This window comes from Bos javanicus, chromosome 5 (assembly GCF_032452875.1).
Source record: "Bos javanicus breed banteng chromosome 5, ARS-OSU_banteng_1.0, whole genome shotgun sequence".
Classification (NCBI taxonomy): domain Eukaryota; kingdom Metazoa; phylum Chordata; class Mammalia; order Artiodactyla; family Bovidae; genus Bos; species Bos javanicus.
This window is the reverse complement of record NC_083872.1, coordinates 81,754,765-81,777,628: the sequence shown is the minus strand read 5'-3', so window position 1 is coordinate 81,777,628 and position 22,864 is coordinate 81,754,765. Positions and strand designations below refer to the sequence as shown.

At 38.5% G+C, this 22,864-nt stretch overlaps 1 protein-coding gene across 16 annotated transcripts in view; it reads left to right on the top strand.

Moving 5' to 3' along the window:
- CCDC91 (coiled-coil domain containing 91) overlaps window positions 1–22,864 on the top strand; it is a 395,073-nt gene that overhangs the window by 334,440 nt on the left and 37,769 nt on the right. Inside the window, exon 13 of one of the 16 annotated variants that reach the window (XM_061417533.1) lies at window positions 1,749–2,072. The exons of the other annotated variants lie outside the window; for them this stretch is intronic. Coding sequence (XP_061273517.1) covers window positions 1,749–1,775 — 27 coding nt within the window. The 3' untranslated portion in view covers window positions 1,776–2,072. Of the gene's footprint in view, window positions 1–1,748; window positions 2,073–22,864 lie in introns of those variants that run through there. 16 annotated transcript variants of the gene reach the window in all.

Below are 22,864 nucleotides of genomic sequence, written 5' to 3'. Positions count from 1 at the left end.
ATGAAGAACAGGGAAGAATTTTGTGAATAGGTCAGAGTGAAAGTTTCAAATTAAAAGCCAAGAAGACTAAGAGGATAACAGAGATTCATATTTATGTTTTATTAGTTGCATGGCACTACATGGTATCTACCAGATCAAAGCTCCTGTGAAGGACCAGAACCACCGTATCTTTAAAAAGCTATAACTTTTGTTTTAGAAGGAAAGTATAAGAGCATATTATCTTAAGTAATTATGTAAGTTCAAAAAATGGCTTGAAGCAATAGTAAATACCATAACATAATGTAGTGCTTGAAAAAAGATCAAAAACATTATGTTGATAATAATTAGCGATAGAATTCCAGAAGATCACTTAAGACTACAATGATAAGAGTGGGCTTTTTCATTTCAGTCAAATAGAAACTAAAATATGGACTAGCTGATACTGCTGCTGCTGCTAAGCCGCTTCAGTCGTGTCTGACTCTGTGCGACCCCATAGACGGCAGCCCGCCAGGCTCCTCTGTACCTGGGATTCTCCAGGCAAGAATACTGGAGTGGGTTGCCATTTCCTTCTCCAATGCATGCATGCAGGCTAAGTCACTTCAGTCGTGTCTGACTCTGTGTGACCCCATTGACAGCAGCCCACCAGGCTCCTCTGTCCATGGGATTCTCCAGGCAAGAATACTGGAGTGGGTTGCCATTTCCTTCTCCAAATATGGACTAGACTACATAGTAAATGGAAGATAGACAATGTTACATGAGAAACCAAAGGGTTTGGTTTCCTATAGGAATAGGCAAATTAATTTGTAAACATTTTTATTAAAAAGCCTATTTCTAGATTCGTGATATACCTTTTGGTTGCAGTTCTATAATGTACTAGTTCATGAAGCTGTTGTTATTGAGGATAGTGGAGATGGAGATTTTGGTTTTTTTTTCAGATGTTGTTTTACTTACCCTTTAGCCAACCTTGGAAGTTAAAAAGCTTGTGTATATAACTTCATTTATTCATGAAGTATTTATTAAGAGTCACAGTTGCCTTTACCATGCTGCTATTAAGCTGGTTAGAAAGAAATGAATAAGAAGTGGTATTTAAGATTGCCAGCATCTTGATCTATACAACATAGATCCTTATATCTATACAACGTACATCTTTATATACCCTTTCATCCTCCAACCTGAGCTGTGTACTGAGAAGTTTCAGTTTTAATTTTTTTCCCATCCTGTAAAGAAATGTTAAGCATCTTTAATGATGTTCTGCTGTGCTCAGGACATGAGGATAAATGAGATAATCAAGAAAGAGAGCTTTTACCTTGGTATCCATAATAGCAATACGTATTTGTTTAACAACTAAAATATATAAAGGTTTTTACTTATGTTATTTGATTCTTATAATCAGTTCAGTTCAGTTCAGTCGCTCAGTCATCTACGACTCTTTGCGACCCCATGAACTGCAGAACACCAGGCCTCCCTGTCCGTCACCAACTCCCCGGAGTTTACCCAAACTCATGTCCATTGAGTCGGTGATGCCATCTAACCATCTCATCCTCTGTCATCCCCTTCTCCTCCTGCCTTCAATCTTTCCAACATCAGGGTCTGTTCAAATGAGTCAGCTCTTTGTATCAGGTGCCCCAAATATTGGAGTTTCAGCTTCAACATCAAAGCAGCAGCCATTTCTGAGTGCCAGGTTTGTCCAGGACACCATAGTGGCTGCTTTGTTTACATTGTTTCACTTACTCTTAAAACTTTTCTAAAATGGTATCTGGATTTTACAGACAAGGAAAACTAAGTCAGTGATGTAAGCTAACTGCCTGAGATCAATAAAAAGAGGCAAGATTTTAACTTGGTTCTGTCTGACTGCAAACTGTGTACGGTGATTCCTGAGTAACTCTTTAAATCTGATTGGATAATTTACTTTACACGTCATTTTTCATGTGGTATTTTAGGATTGTCAGTTTCTTCTCTAACAAACTTGTAATTATATGTTTTGTTTTCATAGGCTCCATCTAAATAAACTGGATAAATTTTATAGGCTCTGTCTAGATATTAATATTAATCAAATTGGGTCCATCCAGATAAATTAGGTAAAAAAGTAGATTGACACAGACAGTGCAGACATACACACACATACGAACACACAATTCATTTGGGAAATAGCTTGAAATTAAGTATTACATAAAATTTGTAAATTATTTTTAAATACATTTTTCACCTATGGTGAACTTTTGAGTATCCTAGCAAAGACTGTTCGTTTAGATACTTGAAATATTATTTTATTCCTGCATGGTCTTAATGTTTTAATTTATATAAAATTCAATCCCTAATTAGTTTTCCTAATTGTCATGACAACATTAGGTGGTTTAGAACTAAACCCTTAGCCTATTCTCTTTAGTTGTCTTAAAGTCCCCATCAGTTCAGTCGCTCAGTCATGTCTGACTATTTGTGACCCCATGGACTGCAGCACGCCAGGCTTCCCTGTCCGTTACTAACTCCCGGAGCTTATTCAAATCATGTCCATCAAGTCAGTGATGCCAGCCATCCAACCATCTCATCCTCTATTGTCCCCTTCTCCTCCTGCCTTCAATCTTTCCCAGCATCAGGGTCTTTTCCAGTGAGTCACTTCTTCCCGTCAGGTGGCCAAAGTATTGGAGTTTCAGCTTCAGCATCGGTCCTTCCAATTAATATTTAGAAATGATTTCCTTTAGGATTGACTGGTTTGATCTTCTTGCAGTCCAAGAGACTCTCAAGAGTCTTCTCCAGTACCACAGTTCAAAAGCATCAGTTCTTCAGCACCCAGCTTTCTTTATAGTCCCAACTCTCACATCCATACATGACTACTGGAAAACCATGGATTTGACTAGACAGACCTTTGTTGGCAAAGTAATGTCTCTGCTTTTTAACATGTGATCTTGATTCGTCATAGCTTTTCTTCCAAAGGGCAAGGGTCTTTTAATTCCATGGCTGCAGTCAGCATCTGCAATGATTTTGGAGCCCAAAAAAATAAAGTCTGTCACTGTTTCCATTGTTTTCCCATCTATTTGCCATGATGTGATGAGACCAGATGCCATGATCTTCATTTTTTGAATATTGAGTTTCAAGCCAGCTTTTTCACTCTCCTTTTTCACTTTCATCAAGAGGCTCTTTAGTTCCTTTTCACTTTCTGCCATAAGGGACATCATTGGAATTAATGCTCGTTTCTAGGGACATATAGGCTAATGCCAAATTCCCTTAAAATTATACTTCCTCTAGGAATTTAAAAAAAAATGCAAAACAGAACTAACATGTCAAAGTTACTTCAGCCCTTTAAAATATATTAAAATATACAAGTAAGTATTGCAAACATTTTTTTTTTTATGGAGCAAATCAAGAAAATGAGCCATGAACTCAACATATTCTATTTGAAAACTGCTCATTTTTTTAAATTCTAAAGTTCAGTTAGCTTGGAGAATATATGTATTTTATTTTGTTCAATTTTAGCCTGGAGCTAAACCACATTGTTGTTCAATCACTAAGTCGTGTCCAACTCTTTGGGACCCCATGGACTGCAGCACTCCAGGCTTCCCTATCTTTCATTATTTCCCGGAGTTTGTTCAGACTCATGTCCATTGAGTCGATGATGCCATCCAACCATCTCATTCTGTCACCCTCTTCTACTCCTGCCCTCAGTCTTTTCCAGCATCACGGTCTTTTCCAGTGAACAGCTCTTTGCATCAGGTGGGCAAACTATTGGAACTACAGCTTCAGCATTAATCCTTCCAATGAATATTCAGGGTTGATTTCCTTGGCTCAGAGGTTAAAGTGTCTGCCTGCAATGCGGGAGACCTGGATTCAATCCCTGGGTTGGGAAGATCCCCTGGAGAAGGAAATGGCAACCCACTCCAGTATTCTTGCCTGGAGAATCCCATGGATGGAGGAGCCTGGTGGGCTACAGTCCATGGGGTCGCAAAGAGTTGGACACGACTGAGTGACTTCACTTTCACTTCCAATTTCTCCTCCAGTCTGACACTTCTCTTCAGTGGCTCTCAGTTTTTCATTCTTTCTGCATGACTTGCAGGAGCTTAGTTCCCTAACCAGAGATTGAACCTGTACCACAGCAGTGAAAGAGCTGAGTCCTAACCACTGGACAGCCAGGAAATTCTCTCAGTTCCTAATTCTGTTTTGTGATGTAGAAAGAAGAAATCGTTGTTATTACAAAAAGGTACAATGATTGAGCAATATCAATTCAAGCCTTGCACTAATATCTGCAAAATTTCTTGTAAAACATTTAAAAATACACTACCTTCTTCTTGTATACTTTAAACAATTGCACTATAGAAATTATATCTCTTGGATTGTAGACTTCATAATAGGCTAATAGTCTTTTAACTATCCTGAATATTTATGAATACCTGCTAGTTCTGATTCTTTGATTTCTTTTTCAAATATATAAAGAAAGTTATAGTTAAGAAATGAATTATTTTTTATGTGCTGCTTTTTAAAAGAAATTCCTGAAGTGACTGTTTTCTTATTTCCTTCCACTATCAAAATCCCCAACTTCCAGTAGAAAGGAGATGGTATTATTACTAAAGAATATTTGGTAGTTTTAAAATTTACTCTATTTGATTTATTGTATAGTTATTTTCCATCATATGTATCTTTTCAGCCATCAGTTCTTTCCTTTAAAAAAAAAAACCAGCAAAAATAACAATTTGGTTTGTAACTAATAGTGCCTTGGAAACAGCATGAAAAAACCATTTTCTAAGAGATGCGGTATTTTTCTTCTCATATGAAAACAGAGAAAACCTCCTTGATGTTCTGTTCCTTGCTGATTCATATGCACTGACATGACCTCTCTGTGCTCCTGTCTTTCTCTGAAAGCTTCGTGCTCACTCTGTAAAGGGAGCCCAATTATTTAATATATGTGAACTCCAGTCTGTAACAGAGAAGTAAAAGATATGTCATTTATGATCATCACATTATTTTTTTATGAAACCATTAGATTATAGGTGAATCATGTCTGACTAAAATGTCGGACTGTTTTTGTTATTTTTTAAAAATGGTAATACTCAATGGAATAATACTAAATGGAATACTAAATGAATAGTCAAGACAGTAATTTTATTAGCACTTCTTTTCCTTCTCTGAGATTGATGTACCAGTGTATATCTCTTCTTGTTCTTTCTCCTTTAAAGATATTCACTGCCCTATATTTTTTTCTAGTAATTTTTCATTTGTTCCCTCATCATTGATTAGTTCAACTGAGATTCTGTACTTGAGATTTCAAAATCCTCAGTTTTATATGTAAAGCTCCAACATTCAGATTGGTTTACCACTTAAGAACTACTTTTTATCTTTGTATCCCTTGATCAGAGAATTTGAGAGTAACATAATATTAATATTAATATCAATAAAATAGATTGTTGGTCTGTTTGAAAATTATGTTTTTATATTAAGATTGAACTCCTAATTTTAAGCAACAGTTTTCTGTGATTCAGCAAAAAAAAAGAAAAGGACTTTGTTTATTAAGAGGTTATTTGGATGAGAGAAACAGTTCCGTTTCCAAAATTAAAGCCTAAAACCATGACATAGAACTGGTCTGGTGAGGGAATTCTGGTGCTGCTGTTCCCCCACCGAATAGGAAAGAAGACTGCGGTTGCTTCTGCTTTCCTGTCATGCCATTTGTGTACGACTAAACCTGTTTCACAACCTCCACTTTGAAAACGCAGTCTGCCACCACTTCCACCAGCAGGGAGGATTCCACATCAAGTTTCACTGTTCCAGGTGCTTACTTCCTATTTCTGATTCCTCTATCAGAACTCCCCACAGGCTCTTAACAAACTGTTGACAGTTCTAACATCTGTTGAGTCTATTGGTCATTAAGTCCAAGTAGATGTACTGCAGCCTGGACTAACTAGGAAGCCTCCTTTTTCCTCCAGGGTCCCCTCACAAGTAGAGGCTTTCAGGTCACTTCATAAATAGATCAAAACAAGATGTATTACCTTCAAGAGTCGTATCTAGCTCTGTGCTGCTCTTTTAGTGGCAGAAGGCACAGTAAGTTATCTTTAACTTTGAAGAAGCTGTCCTGATATGCTGAAGATCACTGGACTCTCAGAAACTTCACTAAGATGTAGCTCTTATATTTTTGTTTGATGTATCTCTCACCATACTGCACTCGTATTAGACTCACAGGTATTTTTTACATACCTGTTCTTTATGAAGAATATTGAGTAGTATTACTGTAGTTCCTAGAGACATATATCATCAGTGCAGTTGTCCTGTGTAATAGTGAGACAGTAATGGTCTTAGTGAGGTAAGTATACTGTGGTTCAGAGCCAAATAATGTATATAAGCCTAAGATAAAATGAATTATTGCCCTACCTGTCATATGAAAAATAGCTATGGTAGGTGTTTCTATGTCTATTGTAATAGAGGGAGAAAAGCATTTTCCAGGTTATACTTGTATACATGGTACTGAGTTCTGGTAAAGAATGCATGTCTGCTACAACAGCTTTGTAGAAATGACTATCTGATTAGGCTTTAGTCATTTATATCTTCCACCAGTTCTAACTGTATACTCTGTATGTGTTAAGGGCCCAGCTGGCCTAGATAGGAGGCAGATTCAGATTAAAATTCCACTCATCAGGAGCCTGGTGGGCTGCCGTCCAATGGGTCGCACAGACACGACTGAAGCGACTTAGCAGCAGCAGCAGCAGCATCATTTAATTCCCACTAGCATCCTTTTTCACCACTAGTCCACAATGGTATTCTAGGCCCCCAGTTTTAGTTCTCATTCAGAGCAATTAGATAGATTAGATAGTAGATAGATTAGATAGTAGTACCCAAGTGAAAGTGAAAGTGAAGTCGCTCAGTCCTGTCCTACTCTTTGCCACCCTGTGGACTGTAGCCTACCAGGCTCCTCCGTCCATGGGATTCTCCAGGCAAGAATACTGGAGTGGGTTGCCATTTCCTTCTCCAGGGGATCTTCCCAACCCAGGGATTGAACCCGGGTCTCCCGCATTGGAGGCAGACGCTTTAACCTCTGAGCCACCAGAGAAGCATTTCCTTTTCTTCAGTGCAGTTGCCTTTATGAGGAAGGCCAAGCCGAAAGTTTACAGTGTACACCTGCAATATATGTCTTCAAGGACTTACATTCTCTCCTTCACTCAAAAAACTCTGGGTCTGTGAATTGACTTAGGACTAGAAATTGGAAAAGACATTACAAGTTTTTGTTGCAGTGGCTCAAGTCAGACCTCTCTCACTAAATATAGATACCTTAATTATTTTATTAAGTTGGAAAAATTTTTTTTTTTTGTATCCCTATCTGTTTGATCCATACAGATCATCTGATCAGGTAGCCAGAGCTAGTGGTCACTGCAGGTCAAAGCATTTTAATTTAGCCCTTCTAATAATCATAGTAACCATTTCCTCCTGCCCCTTCTAGTTTATGTGCTTCTGCCGAGGTCTTCCACCTCCACATCCCATGGTCTAGGTTGAAAGCAGTGGTACCAGTCACCTCTCTTGGGTCATAGAAGACAATGCTCGTCACTAATGCTGGCTCTTCCCTCCCAGGGAACAGGGTTAAGGAGTAGCTCATGGCTGTGGTGGCTGTGATCCTTGCCTTGAACTGAGAATTGTAGCATCATTAAGATTGTGAGCACTTCCATATCTTTTTACAAAGCTGACCTGTGGAATGAGAAGCAACTAACTTTTTGCTTGAATTTTTCATACTCTGTATTATTCAGTGTTACAAGCCACTGGATCTCCCAAAGTTTTGCCTTCATTTGTCACTTCATTTCAAGTGACTGTAATTAATAGTTTGTTTCCTTGCTACTGTGGGCTATGGGCTGCGAGACTTTTTTTATTTTTTCTTCTTCAGAAAATTAGCTGGATTTTTGGAGCCATCAACCCTTATAGCGTCAGATAACCATTCATAGATCTTTTTGATTTTCCTAGGGATGTATTGCCTTCAACTGCTTCTAGTAGCCATTTAATAACAACCAGAGTTCTTATTTTAAGTAGAAGAAAACTGCCTCCAGCCTGTTAAGCAGCAGAAGTTTTATTAAAAGGATATTGAGTAGTTGACCAAGTTGTTGAGAGCTGGAGAACCAGGGTCAAGGTAAAGCTTCCAGAAACAATACCAAAAACTACACCACAAAACTTGCTTAAAGATGAGTCCCTTTTTGTCGCCACATTCTCATCAGGCACTGTGGGAACCCATTGCTTAATTTAGTCATTGCAGTACTCGGCAGTTGCTGCTGTGGGCTGTGGGCTGTCACACGTTTTTTTCTTCAGAAAATTAGCTGGATTTTTGGAGCCATCAACCCTTATAGCGTCAGATAACCATTCATAGATCTTTTTGATTTTCCTAGGGATGTATTGCCTTCAACTGCTTCTAGTAGCCACTTAATAACAACCAGGGTTTTTGTTTTAAGTAGGAAAAAACTGCCTCCAGCCTGTTAAGCAGCAGAAGTTTTAATAAAAGGATATTGAGAATGAATGATTCTTATCCTTATGAGCAAATGGGTGCTATACAGAGCCTCCTTCCCCTAATTGCTCACTTCTGAATCGAAGTCTTTCACAGTTGACTGATTATCAGAGCCTCCGGGGTAGGGCAGGCTAGATAACTAAATTTTCTGGGTTTTACCTAAGGGAGTCATACTTCCTAGACTAGAAATTCATCAAACATAGGAAGGGTATCAAAAACCAGAGAACATTACAAATGGTCACTACATATTTGGGGAGTTTTTTCCAAGTTGCTATGGTTATAGTAGAAATATTTTTTCCAGCTTTTTAGTCTCTTGGCTAATTCTAAAACTAATCCTTTGAAGTCAAACTAGATGGGTTTCATTCTTACTAAAACAGAATATTAGCAGTTGCCAGGTTCATCAGATATCCTGTAGGAAGTTTGTCACCTGGCCACTCCCACTTCATTCTTTTTCTGTAGTCTGAGGTTTCTACACTTATGTATGTGACACTGTTCAGAAGATATGCAGTACTTTGGATAGATAAAGTTTTTGTTTCCATGTACTTATGCTTAATATCAATAACTTTAGAAGGTATAAAGAGATATTTTTTTAATTGTTTAAGTTTTAGTGATTAAACTTGTCTTTGAATTAACCAACAGTTTCACTCCCTGGTAATTCTGGGACATTTTTGTTTGCATTAGTTATAGAACTTCTTTTCGTAGAGTGATGGCCACAAAGGTTACTAAAGAGACCTTGACTGACTTGTCTTTCTACTGAATTTGCCTGGATTGAGTTAATTGCCTCTGTGTCCTTGGCACCATCTTTGTTCTCTGTATTTACTTCACACTCTGACAAGTGGGTCTCTTTCTTCTATCCTCCTTTCCATTGTCTTGCAATCAAACCAGTTATCCATGGCTTCTGATATTTTTTTCAACTCTGATTAAAGTGTAAAACTGAAGAAAATGGTGAGAAACTGAGCAGCGAAGTAGAGTTTATCAAATTAAGTAACATATTCTAAGCCTGAAAAAGGAGAGCCTTCAGTTCTATATGTAATAAATATATAGGTTTTGTTGTGTCTCTTTTGACTGGCCGTTGTTTCTTCTATCATTGTTTGAGCTTCTGGGTTGTTACAGAAGATTATGTTCAAAACCTGGCTGCCAGTCAGAACATTCTTCCACTAGTAAGTCTGAAAGTTAGATCGCTCCAATTTGAGTATTTTCCAAGTGTTGTTTTCCAGTATAGATGACTTTCTGAACATTTGATTTGAAGTACAGTATTTTAGGATAAATCCTATATCTGGCATTCAGTGTACATTGGAATTGATTCATTAAGTAATCCCAATATTCCTGTCCTGTCACCATGGTTTTTCCTATTTTTTGCATGTATAATGTGATTATTACCTTGTACCAGGAACATATTAATCATAGTTTCTTTGCCACTTTACAAGAATTTTAATGTCTGCTTTTTATTCATCTGTGGGGACATTTGGCATATGAAATAACTTTGTTGCTTCGTTTTTCCTTTATAGTGTAGAGTGCTTATTCATGTAAGATTTGGTGTGACTATAATATATTCAACACTTTGCTTTTGTCCTCGATATTTATTCCATTCCTGTGGTTCACATTTTCCTTTTCTTATGTATAATGTGTTGAAAATGAAAATATCTTGTCTAGGGTGGAGCTTAGCCATGGGACTAAACAAACATGCTCTCCTTCTGCACTTTGTTGATTTTAGTGGTTAAATTACTAAAAATCCTGTAAAAAAAAAAAAAAAAAAGCTTTATATCTACCTTTTTTCATTGAGTGCTTTCACAGTACAGATCCCTTCCTTTCACAGCTCTTACCCCAAATACAACTTGTTTGCTCATACTTCTTTTATATTTAGGACTCCCACATCAGTAGTCAAGAGATTAGTGAAAGTAGCATCAATAGGCAAGATACTAATTCACTAAATTTAGTGAAATAAACTAAACCACTTGAACTGAGTTTCCAAAACTTAGAAGAAATCTATGATGGGCAAGGTCTTCTCATGTCAGAGGTTAGAAGTACTGAAAACCCAAAACATGTAAACACTGGAAGTTTCTGATTTTATCATATCTCTGACATCTTTTTGGCTGAAGCAAGTCATATGGCCAAGCCCATAGTCAAAACACTATAAAGTACATTTCACCCATCATGAGGCCAAGCATGTTGCACAGTCAAATTCAACACTGATGGCTTAGAAAAATTCTTTTTCTCATGGAGGTGGAGGGAAATAGTAGATGAACATTTGCCAAACAATAATTCGATGTACCACACTACCCAATCTAGGTTAGCTGCTACTGCTGCTGCTAAGTCACTTCAGTCATGTCTGACTCTGTGCGACCTCATGGACGGCAGCCTACCAGGCTCCCCCGTCCCTGGGATTCTCCAGGCAAGAACACCAGAGTGGGTTGCCATTTCCTTCTCCAATGCATGAAAGTGAAAAGTGAAAGTGAAGTCGCTCAGGCATGTCTGACTCTTAGCGACCCCATGGACTGCAGGCTACCAGGCTTCTCCATCCATGGGATTTTCCAGGCAAGAGTACTGGAGTGGGGTGCCATTGCCTTCTCCGCTAGGTTAGATACACTCTTTCAAAGTATATTCCATCATATCACCATGCTGTTTTATTTTCTTCTTAGTGTACATTATCTGAAATTATCTTATTAATGTTCATTCAATCAAGCAATATTATCAAATACTTAATAGGTACCAGGCAGTACTCAAGTACTAAGGATATATCAGTAAACAAAACATAAAAATTCATGTTAATTATCTATCTCCCCTGGTAAAGTATAAGCTCTGAGAAAGAAAAGACTTTGTCTATTTCATGTTCTCAGTGTCTAGAATAAGCCTAACACATAGCAGATGTTCAATAAAATTTCATTTCATGCATGTATATTATCACATGTGAAACAGATCGCCAGTTCAGGTTCAATGCATGAGACAGGGTGCTCAGGGCTGGTGCACTGGAATGACCCTGAGGGATGGGATGGGGAGGGAGGTGGGAGGGGGGATCAGGATGGGGAACACATGTACACTCATGGCCGATTCATGTATGGCAGAACCACTACAATATTGTAAAGTAATTAGCTTCTGCTGCTGCTACTGCTAAGTTGCTTCAGTCATGTTCGACTCTGTGCGACCCCATAGACGGCAGCCCACCAGGCTCCTCTGTCCCTGGGATTCTCCAAGCAAGAATACTGGAGTGGGGATTGCCATTTCTTTCTCCAGTGCATGAAAGTGAAAAGTGAAAGTGAAGTCACTCAGTCATGTCCAACTTTTAGTGACCCCATGGACTGCAGCCTACCAAGCTCCTCCGTCCATGGGATTTTCCAGGCAAGAGTACTGGAGTGGGTTGCCATTGCCTTCTCCGTAATTAGCCTCTAATTAAAATAATTAAAAATTTTTGTTTCATGAATGCCATTAAACATATATGTAATCCAACTTCATTTGCTCAGATTTCATGCATATAAGACAATCTTGGAGATGTTTTTATAGTTAGCCTTGTGAATTTAAGATACTCCAATTCTTCTGCTGAGAAAAGGATCTGTGCTTAGTATATTTGTAAGTCCAGAGTTTATACCTCAAAGCAGCTGAAAACCAATCCTTGAATGTAGTAGTCTCACCAGGGTAAAACCACCTTGATAGACTTCTTGAGGGATGGACCCCGTTAGCTAAGTATATATTTAATTCCCTTCCAAACAGGAACAGCATTAAAGATAATACAAAGGTATTTTTTACATAGAGTATGTTATACTCAATATCTCATGAGAATTCTGTTCACTGTAGATACTTTATCATCTTTGCTTCAGGGCCCTACTGAAAATAGTTTTAATGATAAAGAATTTGCCCCTTCTTGTTAGGCTCATATATGGCAAGCACACAGCATGTGTTGAAGGGCGAAATTAGTTGATACTGATACCAAGTTTTGAGTCAGGCTGCTCATTTACTTTCGGAGAAGGCAATGGAACCCCACTCCAGTACTTTTGCCTAGAAAATCCCATGGACCAAGGAGCCTGGTAGGCTGCAGTCCATGGGGTCACTACAGTCGGACACGACTGAGCGACTTCGCTTTCACTTTTCACTTTCATGCATTGGAGAAGGAAATGGCAACCCACTCCAGTGTTCTTGCCTGGAGAATCGCAGGGACGGGGAAGCCTGGTGGGCTGCCATCTATGGGGTCGCACAGAGTCAGACATTACTGAAGCAACTTAGCAAGCAAGCAAACAAGCTCATTTACTTTGGGCTTTTAAAGTTCTATTTCAGGAGCTTTGTCTCAGTGTATGTACATTCGGTACCAAACCAAGCAAAAACTTAACAAGAGAATATCAGACTAGATCTATTTATAGAAGTCTGAACTGCATAATTCAACAGTTATCACAGGAATGTTTCCAACCCCCATCTCTGAAGCTTTAGTTGTTTTATTTTTACAGTCAACCTATTAATGTCTTATAGTATATATGGTGTGGCCAATCTCACATTCAAATGAAACCAGTCATAGCAATTCTCATTTATACTTTAGGTCTTTAAACATTTTCATGTACTCAGATTTGAAATAGTATTAAATGCCCTTGATATAATCATTCAAGAGCTACCACCATTTGCTAAAGAATATACTATTATCTAATTACAGTAGTTCATAGTAAAGTCTAAGTGATCATTAACTATTTATATAGAATTAGTGATATAGCACTGTTGAAAAATGAGAAGGTTTTATACAATTGTATACCAAGAAAATTTTACCTTTATACTACAAACAAGATAAATTGCCACACATGTGACAGTGCTGTAAGGGAAATGAAACAGGTGGAGCTGTAGAAGCCCATGATATAGGGAGTAAAGGAAATCCTCATGGATCAGAGAAGCCTTCCTAGTTTGATTGTCTAAGCTTAAACTTCAAGAATTACTTGTCTCTCCATATGTCCAAGACTATCCCGGGAGTGTATCCAGATTCTGACCATCATGACTATGGTCACCACTGTCTAAGCCACTAAGTCTTCTGCCTGGAATTCTACAAAAGCCTCGTAATTGGTATCTTTACTTCTACTGTTGCCCTCCAAAGTCTTCTCTTAACACAGTAGGCAGAGTCATTTTTTGAAACTTAAGTCATATTAGTCACTTCTCTGCACAAAACCTTGAAACAGCTTCAATTCAGTTCAGTTCAGTTGCTCAGTCATGTCCGACTCTTTGCGACCCAATGGACTGCATTACACCAGGCTTCCCAGACCATCACCAACTCCCAGAGCTTGCTCAAACTCATCTCCATCTAGTCAGTGATGCCATCAAAGCATCCAGTGCTGCCATCTCATTCTCTATTGTCCCTTTCTCCTGCCGTCGAACTTTATTGGCATTAGGGTCTTTTCCAATGAGTCAATTCTTCACGTCAGGTGGCCAAAATATTGGAGTTTCAGCTTCAGCATCAGTCCTTCCAATGAATATTCAGAACTGATTTCCTTTAGGATTGACTGGTTTGATAACCTTGCAGTCCAAGGGACTCATGAGTTTTCTCCAGCACCACAGTTCAAAAGCATCAGTTCTTCTGCACTTAGTTTTCTTTACAGTCTAACTCTCATCCATACATGACTACTGGAAAAACCATAGCTTTGACTCGATGGACCATTGTTGGCAAAGTAATGTCTCTGCTTTTTAATATGCTGTCTAGATTTGTCATAGCTGTTCTTCCAAGGAACAAGTGTCTTTTAATTTCATGGCTGCAGTCACCATCTGCAGTGAATTTGGAGCCCAAAAGATAACGTCTGTCACTGTTTCCATTGTTTCCCCATTTATATGCCCTGAGGTGATGGGACCAGATGCCATTATCTTAATTTTCTGAATGTTGAGTTTTATGCCACTTTTTCACTCTCTGTTCTTTCATTTTCATCAGAGGCTTTTTATTTCCTTTCTGCTTTCTGCCATAAGGGTGGTGTCATCTGTGTATCTGAGGTTATTGATATTTCTCCTGGCAATCTTGATTCCAGCTTGTGCTTCTTTCAGCCTGGCATTTCGCATAACATACTCTGCATATACTCTGCATATAAGTTAAATAAGCAGGGTGACAATATACAGCCTTGGCGTACTGTTTTCCCAGTTGGAACCAGTCTGTTGTTCCATGTCCAGTTCTAACTGTTACTTCTTGACCTGCATGCAGATTTCTCAGGAGGCAGGTCAGGTGGTCTGGTATTCCCAGCTCATTTTGAGGCATCTTTTCCAGCTATGACAGCCATTAAAACCAAGTGCAAAAATATATGATATCTAGAGCCAAATTGCTGTATTGCAGTGTACTAAACCAAGATTTTCAAGTATAGTGAAACATTGTTCAATTGCATTAGTCTCACTTTTTAAAAAAATTGTGTATTTCATATTATGCATAATATGTTAGTTTTTTGATTGGGTTATTTTTATTATTATTATTATATATTAAGCTATATGAGCTGTTTGTATATTTTGAAGATTAAACCCTTGTGGTTGCTCATTTTTTACAAATATTTTCTCCTATACTAAGGGGTGTCTTTTTGTTTATAGTTTTGTTGTGCAAGAACTTTTAAATTTAAATAGATCCCACTTGTTTACTTTTGTTTTTATTGTCATTACTCTAGAAGGTGGGTCAAAAAAAGGTCATGTTGCTATCAAAGAGTTGTTTATATCAGAGTGTTCTGCCTATGTTTTCCTCTAAGAGTTTTATTGTGTCCAGCCTTACAATTAATACTTAATCCATTTTTAATTTATTTTTGTATATGTTGTTAGGAAGTGTTGTAATTTCATTCCATTACACGTAGCCATGTGGTTTTCCCAGCACCACTTATTGAAGAGACTGTCTTTTCTCCATTGTATATTCTTGCCATCTTTGTCATAGATTCGGTGACCTTAGGTGTATGGTTTTATCTCTGGGCCTTCTATTCTGTTCCATTGATCTATATTTCTGTTTTTGTGCCAGGATACTGTCTTGATTATTGTAGCTTTATCATATAGTCTTATGTCAGGGAGCCTGATTACTCCAGCTCTTGTTTTCTTTTTCAAGGTTGCTTTGACTATTTGGGGTCTTTTCTGTTTCTGTACAAATGTCTTTCTTTGTCTGAGTTATTTCACTTAGCATAATGTTTTCCAAGTCCATCCATGCTATTGCAAATGAAATAACTTCTAGCAACAGTGATAAACTATAATTTCCTTTTCTAGAAAACAGGATTGAGGTAGAACTCATGAGTAAATTCATCAATAAATTAAATACCATATTTATATGATGCACAAGTAATATAAAATTTATCCTTATTTTCAAGGGCTTATGAGGTGATCAGTCAAAAGATATATTTAAAAATTAATGCATTATATGAGGCAGTACAGGATTGTTGTAATACTTAACTCTGCCTGTCATTGCTCTGAGCCTTCAGATAAAGGACCATCAGGAAAGACTGAAATGTAACAGAAAAGACTATGAGAGACTCTAGTTCTTCGTTTAACCTTGAAGAACTGTGACCAACAGTACCAATTCCCCATATAATATAAAATCTCCCCTTCTGCCTACTAATAGAATGCCAAGGTTATTTAAGGTAGCACTTTAATAATTTGTGACAAACACACAACTCCTCAAATTCCTCTCTAAGCCTTGAATGGCCATTTAACCTAATTCTAGGCTCTGTGGTGCCAAAGGGAGTCTATTGTGTGAGAGTTTTAAGAGAGCTATTGTTTTCCTGGTAAAAAGGGACAGACCTCTTTGGCAAGTGTGTGTTTTGCATGTCCTTCCTCTTTTTTTTTTTTTTTCCCACATAGAGCATAGGCTAATACCTGAAGGTGCAATAGCCATCTTATAACAAAAGGAAAAAATATATATGCTGAAGATAGACAGCGTAATAAAAAGCAGAGATATTACTTTACCAAAAAGGTCCCTATAGTCAAAGCTATGATTTTTCCAATAGTCACGTATGGATGTGAGAGTTGGACTAGAAAGAAAGCTGAGCACTGAAGAATTGATGCTTTTGAACTGTGGTGTTGGAGAAGACCCTTGAGAGTCCCTTGAACTGCAAGGAGATCCAGCCAGTCCATCCTAAAGGAAATCAGTCCTGAGTATTCATTGGAAGGACTGATGCTGAAGCTGAAGCTGCAATACTTTGGCCACCTGATATGAAGAACTGACTCATTGGGAAAAAAACCCTGATGCTGAGAAAGAGTGAAGGCAAGAGGAGAAGGGGACGAAAGAAGATGAGATGGTTGAATGGCACCACCGACTCAATGGATATGAGTTTGAGCAAGCTCCGGGAATTGGTGATAGACAGGGAAACCTGGTGTGCTGCAGTCCATGGGGTTGCAGAGAGTCGGACATGATTGAGTGACTGAACTGAACTGAAGATAGCTGTGGAGAAAAATAGTCTGGTTTCTGGACTCTTTACCAGGTCTGCCCTGTATACCCCCAGGCCTTGGTGCATTAAATAATAAATTCTTGTTTAAGCCACCATTTTTCAGATGTCTGTTGTACACAGTCTGAAGGATGAAAAAGAATGTTTGAGGTTGGAGTAAGTAAAAAAGTGAAGGGAAAAAAGCATCAAGTCACAGTTAAATTACTAATATGAGAGTACAGTGAAGAGACTGAATGCCACTAGAATGAAGTCTATATTGACTCACTATATCTAAATATACAAATTGCCTTAACTATTTTAGGAAAATTTTTAAAATTATGTTCTTTGTTATCATTTATGAATTATCAGAAAAAACTTGGCATTCTTCTGTCCATTTTTCTTAAATGAAGGCAGAATTCCATAGGTCCCTATATTTAAAAGTATTCAATAGTCCATCAGTCAGTTGTAGACTTCTTCGAGCTTTCCCCATTAAAGACCTTAAACTATCATGAAGGATAAGCTATTTCAGTAATTTTTCATGTTTTTCCAACAAGTTTACACCACAGAAATGCTCTACTCAGATGACAATTTGTCACCTGAACTGGACATCGTTTGTCAGAAGCGTTGTGACAAAGGGCCACTTCCTGTAAAGGACTAACACATCCAACATTATTTCAAAGAAATCATATTGCTTGTTTTCTGAGCTGCAATCCAGTAATCTCTGATTTAAACTAAGGACAAGGAAAATTCTCAAAAGTTGCAAAGTGTATAAGGCAGTGAGTATAGCTTTGGAGAAGGCAATGGCACCACACTCCAGTACTCTTGCCTGGAAAATCCATGGACGGAGGAGCCTGGTGGGCTGCCATCTACAGGGTCGCACAGAGTTGAACACAACTGAGCGACTTCACTTTCATTTTTCACTTTCATGCATTGGAGAAGGAAATGGCAACCCACTCCAGTGTTCTTGCCTGGAGAATCCCAGGGACAGAGGAGCCTGGTGGGCTGCCATCTAATGGGGTCGCACAGAGTCGGACACTACTGAAGTGACTTAACAGAGCAGAGTATAGCTTAATTGTATTCAAACTGAAAAATGTCAATCTCTTTAAGAAGAAAGGCTTAAAATCATGTAGTTTAATAAAAGTAGTTAGCATTCAGTACATCTCTGGTGAGAAGGAACTAGTAGAGTTTCGTGTAGAGAAAAGTGGAAGTCACTGAAATCCCTCTTTTTCTGATCCCCTTGGGAGGAGGGAAAGAATGAATAGGTGCAGCCATACACTGAAGAACATTTCCTCTGCTTTCATGGCTGAAATTCATGTATTCTAAATCTCGTAGCATGATTTGAACTAGGGTATAAATTGCAAAATTTGATTGTGATTTAAAAGTAGCTGCTGAAATAATTGATGACACCTGAATTCTTATTATGAGTAAGGTTGTTATGAAAAGAATTGGTGTTGAAAATGTCACTTTAGGAATTGAAAAGATTATTGATTGATGAGTTCTATTACATATATACATTCAGTATAAACCATAATATGATGAAATCTCTTACGACTATGGTCCTTATACTTCTCTCAGAACTTGGAATTGCCAGCTAGTAGGTTGAGGAAGGAAAGGTATACAACTGAGAAGAAAGAATAATCAAAAAACCACCCTGAATCAATTGCTTCCTTACTACAAGAGGATAAAATATTTTCTAGGAAAAGAGATAAATTATATAATCATGAAATATTTCCATGCCTTCTATAAGGTTTTTCCCCACAGGAAAGTTTTGATGCAGTGATTAAACTGTATGTGATGAATTGCTTATGTCACTTAAAAAATTCCTATGCATAGCTTTCATTCATCATTTATAGGTCAAGAAAAATTACTGTCTGGCCAGCAACTGACAAATGAAGTTTGCCAGAAAAACAGCTTCTCTGTAGCTATAAGTTAATCTGCAGAGATCATTTTGGAGTTGCCATTTCTGTTTTAGAAACTTGCAAGATGACAGATGGGTAATAGTACCGTGTGTGTGTGTTAGGTGCTCAGTCATGTCCTGTTCTTTGCAACCCCATGGAGTGTAGCCCACCAGGCTCCTCTATCCATGGAACTTTTCAGGCAAGAATACACAGCGGGTTGCCATTTCCTACTCCAGGAGATCTTCCTAGACCAGGGATCGAACCCACATCTCCTGCTTTGGCAGGTGAGTTCTTTACCACTGTGCCATAGGATAACCTAAATTATAGGCATCATAACTGGTAAAAGCTGCTTCAGTGATACTGAAAATAAGAAGTGTTACCCATTGCAACATTTGTTAATGGGCTTCTTTCCTCATTTTATCTTTAAACAAAAAAGAAGACATTTGGCTTAATTATTCAGCAAGGATCAAAGAGTCTTTGATTTTCTTATGCATGTATTTAGTTTTTCTAGATTTCTTTGCTTAAAGAGTTGTTACTGAATCAGATGATCTGGGATGTGGGAAATGCTAATGGAGCACTGAACTTTATATACCAGATTATGGAAAAGAATTTATTTTTGTGCCCTGCACTGAAGTGCCATTTTATTGGCTTCTTCATATAGCAACACAGCTGATGGAAGCATGGCCTTGAAAGAGTTATTCTGGGAAGCAAACATGATAGCAACTCAGAGAATTGCCATTCTATCTTCCCACAGTGAAAAATGAAATGAATCAAAGCATCTGTAAAGCATAAACCAAAGTGATTATTCATTTCTTTCCTTGTTTAAGAAACATGCTGTACACTCCTACTGCAGTCCTCGCCTCCAACCCCAATGCCAGTAATTGCAGATTCAGATTTACCACAACAGAGTCTGACCCAGAGCTATACCCAAAGAGCAACCACATCCAAGACACAGAAGGAAAGCCAAAAATAATGAAAGGCTCTATATCTGAAAAGATTCTTATTTAAGATCTCAGGTGAGCCTATAGAATTCTGGACCCAGGCAATCAGACATCAATCAGACATGCAGTTTCTTTTCATTTGCCTTGTATTTCTTGAAGTCCTACCAAGAAGTGCTCCAACGGAGAGCAAACAGAGGTGACTGCTTAAACAGCACCTTTGCTCCACAGGAAAATTTTCTTTAGGTAAATAGTCTTCAAGACTTACATAGATTTCCCTGTGCATAAATATGTAGTAAGGCTAAAACCAAAAGGCAAATCAATGATTAAACATTTCTGAAGGCAGAGAAAATTCACTAAATCATATTTGTATCTAGTAATCACATATTAATTAAATTATCTGTTTAGTGTTTGGTGCTGGTGTGATATATAGCATCTACATATCTGCACAGTTCTTTGGTTACAAGCAATACAACTGAATCAGGCTAGGAATAAGGGATTTTGTTGAAAGGATATCCAAAGCTTGGAGAATTGTTGAAAGGCTGTACCTTAGACTTAGAAATGGGCAGAAGAAACAAGTCATCTTTGCAAATTCAGAGACAACAACATTAACAGTGGTGTCACAACGTAAGAAAAGCAAACTAGGTAGTGTACCATTATTAGATGAGGACAGAACTAACCATATTCTGTGTGTGTGTGTGTGTGCGTGCGCGAATTCCACGGAGGAGGCATCTGACTGGATTAGTTTGGCTTACATGCCAGCCCTCTGGCTAGGGAAGGGCAAGATTCCTCATTACAGCCCGTCAGACTGTACCCCATGGGGAAGAATGAATACTCAAATGAAATCTCTCAGAGGTAAAAGACCACCAAAAAAGACTTTTTAACAAATGGTATACATAAGTATAATAAATCCACCAGTAGCCTTGTACAGTGTAGACGTGCTTTATTAGAATCTAATTTGGGCAATAAAATGTTATGTAAAGGCACAATGCATACATTTACAAGTGACTTTTTTCCTATGATGGAAATTCGAGGTTTAGCTTCTTGATATAGTGAAGGATTTGAATCTATTAGTGAATAAAAGTCTTGAGCCTACAGATCGAACTTTATAAATAGGCTTGGTTTGTAGGGAAGAGATTGAGGGGAGTAAAAAGTTTCCAGTGTTCTCCAGTTAGTGACAGCCATCTGGACCAGAAAAATATTGCATTAAGTGGGATGAATTACTAGATCCATTTTTTACTGGTAGCTTTCTTTTTGACCTTCGTAAAGTCACTTTCCTTCACTGAGCTCAGGAGGAGGGCATGACTTTGAGGCAGCAATTCTTGGAGAGGAATTCAGCTGAGCCCCACAGCAACTTTAGAATTAGTTCTGAGGTTGTATACTAGTTCATTCCGTTTACTGCTACTTCCTTTGTATGTGTTCTTGTAACAGCTCCTCTAGGATTCTGTTTGGTCTTCTGGTTTTCTTTTGTAGGGAAAGAAAAGAGGAAAGTTGAGGGGCTGAGCTGTAATTTCTACTGCCTTACCTGGTCTCAAGACTACAAGTAATTCTCTTCTCCCTCTCCACTCCTTTTTTTACCTTGGCTGAACTCTACTATTCTAGGGGCTTACCTGATGAGATAACCCAGATCCACTCTCATAAGACCTCTAAAGCTCTGTTGCCTTGTGTTTCTCAGGCCATGGCTGCTGATCTTCAGTTCAGTCCAGTCAGTCATGTGTGACTCTGCGACCCATGGACTGCAGCATGCCAGGCTTCCCTGTCCATCACCAGCTCCCAAAGCCTGCTGAAACTCATGTCCATCCAACCATCAATCAACCTCATAATCAACCAACAGTCAAACTCATGATGCCACCCAACCATCTCGTCCTCTGTCATCACCTTCTCCTCATGCCTTCAGTCTTTCCCATCATCAGGGTCTTTTCCAGTGAGTCAGTTCTTCACATCAGATGGCCAAAGTATTGGAGCGTCAGCTTCAGCATCAGTCCTTCCAATGAATATTCAGGACTGATTTCCTTTACAATGGACTGGTTTAATCTCCTTGCTGTCCAAGGGACTCTCAAAAGTCTTCTCCAACACCACAGTTCAAAAGCATTAAGAGCATTCAAGGGCATCTTCATCACTCAGCTTTCTTTATAGTCCAACTCTCACATCCATACACGACTCCTAGAAAAACCATAGGTTTGACTAGATGGACCTTTGCTGGCAAAGTAATGTCTCTGCTTTTTAATATGCTGTCTAGGTTTATCATAGCTTTTCTTCCAGGGAAAAAGCATTTTTTAATTTCATGGCTGCAATCACCATCTTCAGTGATTTTGGAGCCCAAGAAAATAAAGTCTGTCACTGTTTTCATTGTTTCCCCATCTATTTGCCATGAAGTGATGAGACCGGATGCTGATCTTATCTATTTAACAATTAAAAGAGTTCTAAGAGATGTCCTGTGCATCACCTGAATGTCAGACATAGCCTTACCCCATTGTGTAACAACCCTATCTCTTCTTGATGATCAGGATCACTTAGCCCTGCCTTCTTTTCCTTGCCTACAGTTGTTGGTGTGCAGTGACCAAGTGACAGTAGTAAAGTTCAGTGGGGCTTCTACTGTGTCCTATGACAGGATATAATTTAAAAAATCAGTATCTCTAAAGTCTATAGTTTGCTCATACAGTCTTCTAGTCGATGATAAGTAGCGATGCTCTTATTGCCACCTCTTTATTTTCTGGACCTATGAATTCTGCTTCTTGGGAACACAGCTCCTTATAATTGTTGTTGATCTATGGTGTATTCTGCCATCTTGTGAGTGTATTATAGGATAGCATCTTGAAGGTAGGGTCTCAACTATGCCTTCTATAGATTATTCCATCTGTATTAGACCAGCAGCTTCTGGGTGGTATAAATAGTGATTAAGATTTCTACCATCATTGCTTTCTGTATGCTTGCAGGAAACATCATAGCATTGTCTTAGCATCATCGTATGCAATCTAGCTAGGGTATTAAATCCTGTGAGAGAATGCTCGCATGTCAGTAAACTCTCCCTCATCCAAACTTATATTCTGTCTCTTCTTGATCCACCACTCCCTTGTGCACAGTCTCCCACATACAGCCTCCTGTTGGCTAGGTCCTAAAGGCCCATTGAAATACAGTCCCTTTCTTTCCTTAGCAGGCACAGCACTTCCCAGGCTGGTTTATGATGTAGCTCAAATAGTGGCTTTGGTCTGGGAGCCAGGTCTTAAAGACAAGAGGTGTAAATCTTAGTGGAAGGGTGGCAGG